Source organism: Haliotis rubra, unplaced genomic scaffold (genome assembly GCF_003918875.1).
Source record: "Haliotis rubra isolate DU_JTF1 unplaced genomic scaffold, ASM391887v1 Scf4, whole genome shotgun sequence".
Classification (NCBI taxonomy): Eukaryota; Metazoa; Mollusca; class Gastropoda; order Lepetellida; family Haliotidae; genus Haliotis; species Haliotis rubra.
The window spans coordinates 4,816,702-4,819,846 of record NW_025767079.1 but is presented as its reverse complement, the minus strand read 5'-3'; the positions used below and the strand labels follow the sequence as shown (position 1 = coordinate 4,819,846).

At 43.1% G+C, this 3,145-nt stretch overlaps 1 protein-coding gene across 1 annotated transcript; it reads left to right on the top strand.

Annotated features, from left to right (window-relative positions):
- Nucleotides 1–1,014: 1,014 nt before the first annotated feature.
- On the top strand, nt 1,015–2,649 carry LOC124287123 (polypeptide N-acetylgalactosaminyltransferase 5-like). Its single transcript, XM_046723606.1, has one exon. It carries the CDS (start codon nt 1,015–1,017, stop codon nt 2,647–2,649), a length of 1,635 nt encoding a protein of 544 aa, XP_046579562.1.
- The last annotated feature ends 496 nt before the right edge of the window (nt 2,650–3,145 follow it).

Here is a 3,145-nt window from a genome sequence, read left to right as displayed (position 1 = left end):
ATGATTGCGTACAGAGTCTTGACCAAACAAAGTTTTGATGGCCACACTTATGGGCCACCTAAGTATTGACAGTGCTGTCAGGTGAAGGGGTCGACTGCTTGCTTTGAGTTTATAAAAGCGGCAAATATTGTTTGTGAGCTGGCACCGGCTGCTATGCGCCTGTATCACAACAAGTTAAAATTCGGGGTCACAGCCCATTATAGTTGAGAGATCCTATGTAAACAGCACCGTCAACGAAGTCAGCAGAGAGGCACAGGAGGAACTTGAAACTCTTTGCACATAACGGGATATTTTTCAGATTGTCAAGTATTGTTAATATGTGAGCAAACGTTCATCGTTTCATGTTTCATTTCGCCTTGAACGCTGTTACAGCAGATAATCAAGACCATTGCGTTGTCGTTATTTTCGCCTTGAACGTTGTTTCAGCAGATAATCAAGACCATTGCGTTGTCGTTATTTTCGCCTTGAATGCTGTTTTAGCAGATAATCAAGACCGTTGCGTTATTTTCAAATATTAGGCGTATAATCACATCATATCTCAACTGGGGCGGTGGGGTAGTCTAGTGGTTAAAGCGTTGGCTCGTCACGCCGAAGACCCGAGTTCGAATCCCCACATTGGTACAATGAGTGAAGCCCATTTCTGGTGTCCCCCGCCGTGATATTGCTGGAATATTGCTAAAAGCGGCGTAAAACCAAACTCAGTCAGTCAGTCATATCTCAACATATTGAAAATGATCAGAATAAATAGCCTTAGTTAATATTATATAGCAACCATTAGTTAACGTGGTAAGGATCATTAGTGCCTGTTTACATTCCGATATCTCAAGCTGAAGCCTGTTCGTGACACGTGTGTAGATTCAACTCCCCGTAATACCTTTGATAATTATAGTGTGACTTACTGAACGTTCATCACAGTGGTTGGGAAGTGTGTGCATCATGGCCTTACCATGCGCACGTCCAAGAAGACGACGAACCATCCTTTCTTGTTTAATAATATACGTCATAGTCGCCCTGATGTACAGAATAACGGCGGATCACAGTGACTTGTCTCAGGAATTGCCAGATCACTTGTTACGTCTTCACAACCCCGACGATCCCAATGTGAAACTCGTGTTTGCCCAAATGGACCTGATGCATCCAGGAGTCAATGGTACAGGATTGATGTTAAATGTGACGAAACTTCCCAAAGAAGAAGCTGAGAAGTTCCGGAGGAGCTTGGAGCAGAGGGAGTATTCCAGTTATACCAGCAGTCTTATACCTCTCCAGAGATCTCTGCCTGATATCCGTCTTAAGGGATGTCACTCATTGAACACAGACCTCAACCTCCCTGAAACCAGTGTGATCATCATCTTCAACAACGAGCACTGGTCAGTCCTGTTACGGACTATCCACAGCATCATGGACAACACTCCACCTCATCTCATCAAGGAGATCATCTTAGTGGACGATGCATCTGCAGACGAGGTTCTGAAGGAACCGTTGGAGGAGTATGTCTCCAGATTCAGCAAAGTGCAGATACTGCGAGCTAAGTCCAGGCAGGGTTTGATAAGGGCGCGGATGATGGGATTTGAACAGTCCACGGCTCCTGTAGCAGTGTTCATGGACGCACATTGTGAATGTTTTCTTGGCTGGCTGGAACCATTGGTGACAAGGATCGCCGAAAATCAGAGTATAATAACTACCCCTAACCTTCACTCAGTAGATTCTAAAAGCTTCCAAATCCACAAATGGGGACAGAAAAAGAATATTGCAATACCCGTTCTCACCTTCCCCAATCTTTTCTTCACCTGGTCCTCCATGTCAGAAGAAGAGTGGAAGAAGAGAAAACGGGAGACTGATCCAGTTCGGTCTCCAGCCATGGTTGGATGTGTCATTGCCGTCAGCAGGAGTTGGTTCAAGAAACTTGGTATGTTTGATCCTGGTTTGGAAATCTGGGGCGGGGAGAATACCGAGTTATCTATTAAGACGTGGCTATGTGGAGGTGGACTGGAGATCATTCCCTGTTCCAATGTAGCGCACATGTACCATCGTCATCGATCATCAGAAGAAAGTGACATCATTTACACAAGAAACATCGCTCGTGTGTCCAACGTATGGTTGGACAAGTACAAACATTTTACTGACAATTACGACGGTAGCATTGTGGATTATGGCGACATTTCGGATAGGACAGCTCTCAGAGATTCACTGAAATGTCATCCCTTTGAGTTTTATTTGACACATGTTTATCCAGATCAATTCATCCCAGGGAGAGGTAATTACACAGGGCCAATACGAAATGTTGAGTTTCGTAGCTATTGCATCGACTCGGGAGGCAGAGAGAATGGGCATCCCGTCAATGTTTTGCTGTACTCTTGTCATGGGCAAAGACATCAACTATGGGATTTCACAAAACGTCGTGAGATTAGAATTAAAAGAAAATGTTTAGATTCAGAATATGGAGATAACCTTGTGATGCGGAAATGTCACGGTCAGAGAGGGAACCAGGAGTGGGAAGTGGTCAGTCTGGAAGGTCACGTGCTGCTCCGGTCTAACGGAAATTGTGTTGGTGTTACTAAAGATAAATCTGCTCTTGTCTTGGAGAAATGCCACAGTTCTCCACTACAACAGTGGACTTGGAAGCAAAACATGAAACCTAGGATTTCTTGACCACGGACAATGATGTATCTCAAATTCCCATTACAAGAGGGTAAATAAACAGAGGAAAGTACGTTTTTTTATCATGCTTAACATTATTCTTTTGTTAATGATGACGTTGATATTATAGATAGAAAAGACATTTGAAATTATAAGAGAGAAAACATATTTCGAAATCAGAATCCTCTGATATCAGCGCGTGAACCATTCGTGACCAACTCGTGTTATTCCGGGACATGCCCAATACCGGTTTGTGCTCTCTGGAAGGATTACATATCACGGCGAACTGTAAATAATCGAGTCTGGACCAGACAATCCAGTGATTGACATTGTGAGCATCGATCCACATATACTACCCATCAAATGTTTAGACTCACTAGTGTAATTGTAGCCACTTACTTTAGTCAACTGTTCTGAACTAAATGTTGTAAAATATTCCATAAGGTGTAACAGGCACTACACATGAACTGATGTATTGGAAAACAAATTTGTAACGTTGAAAAAATTA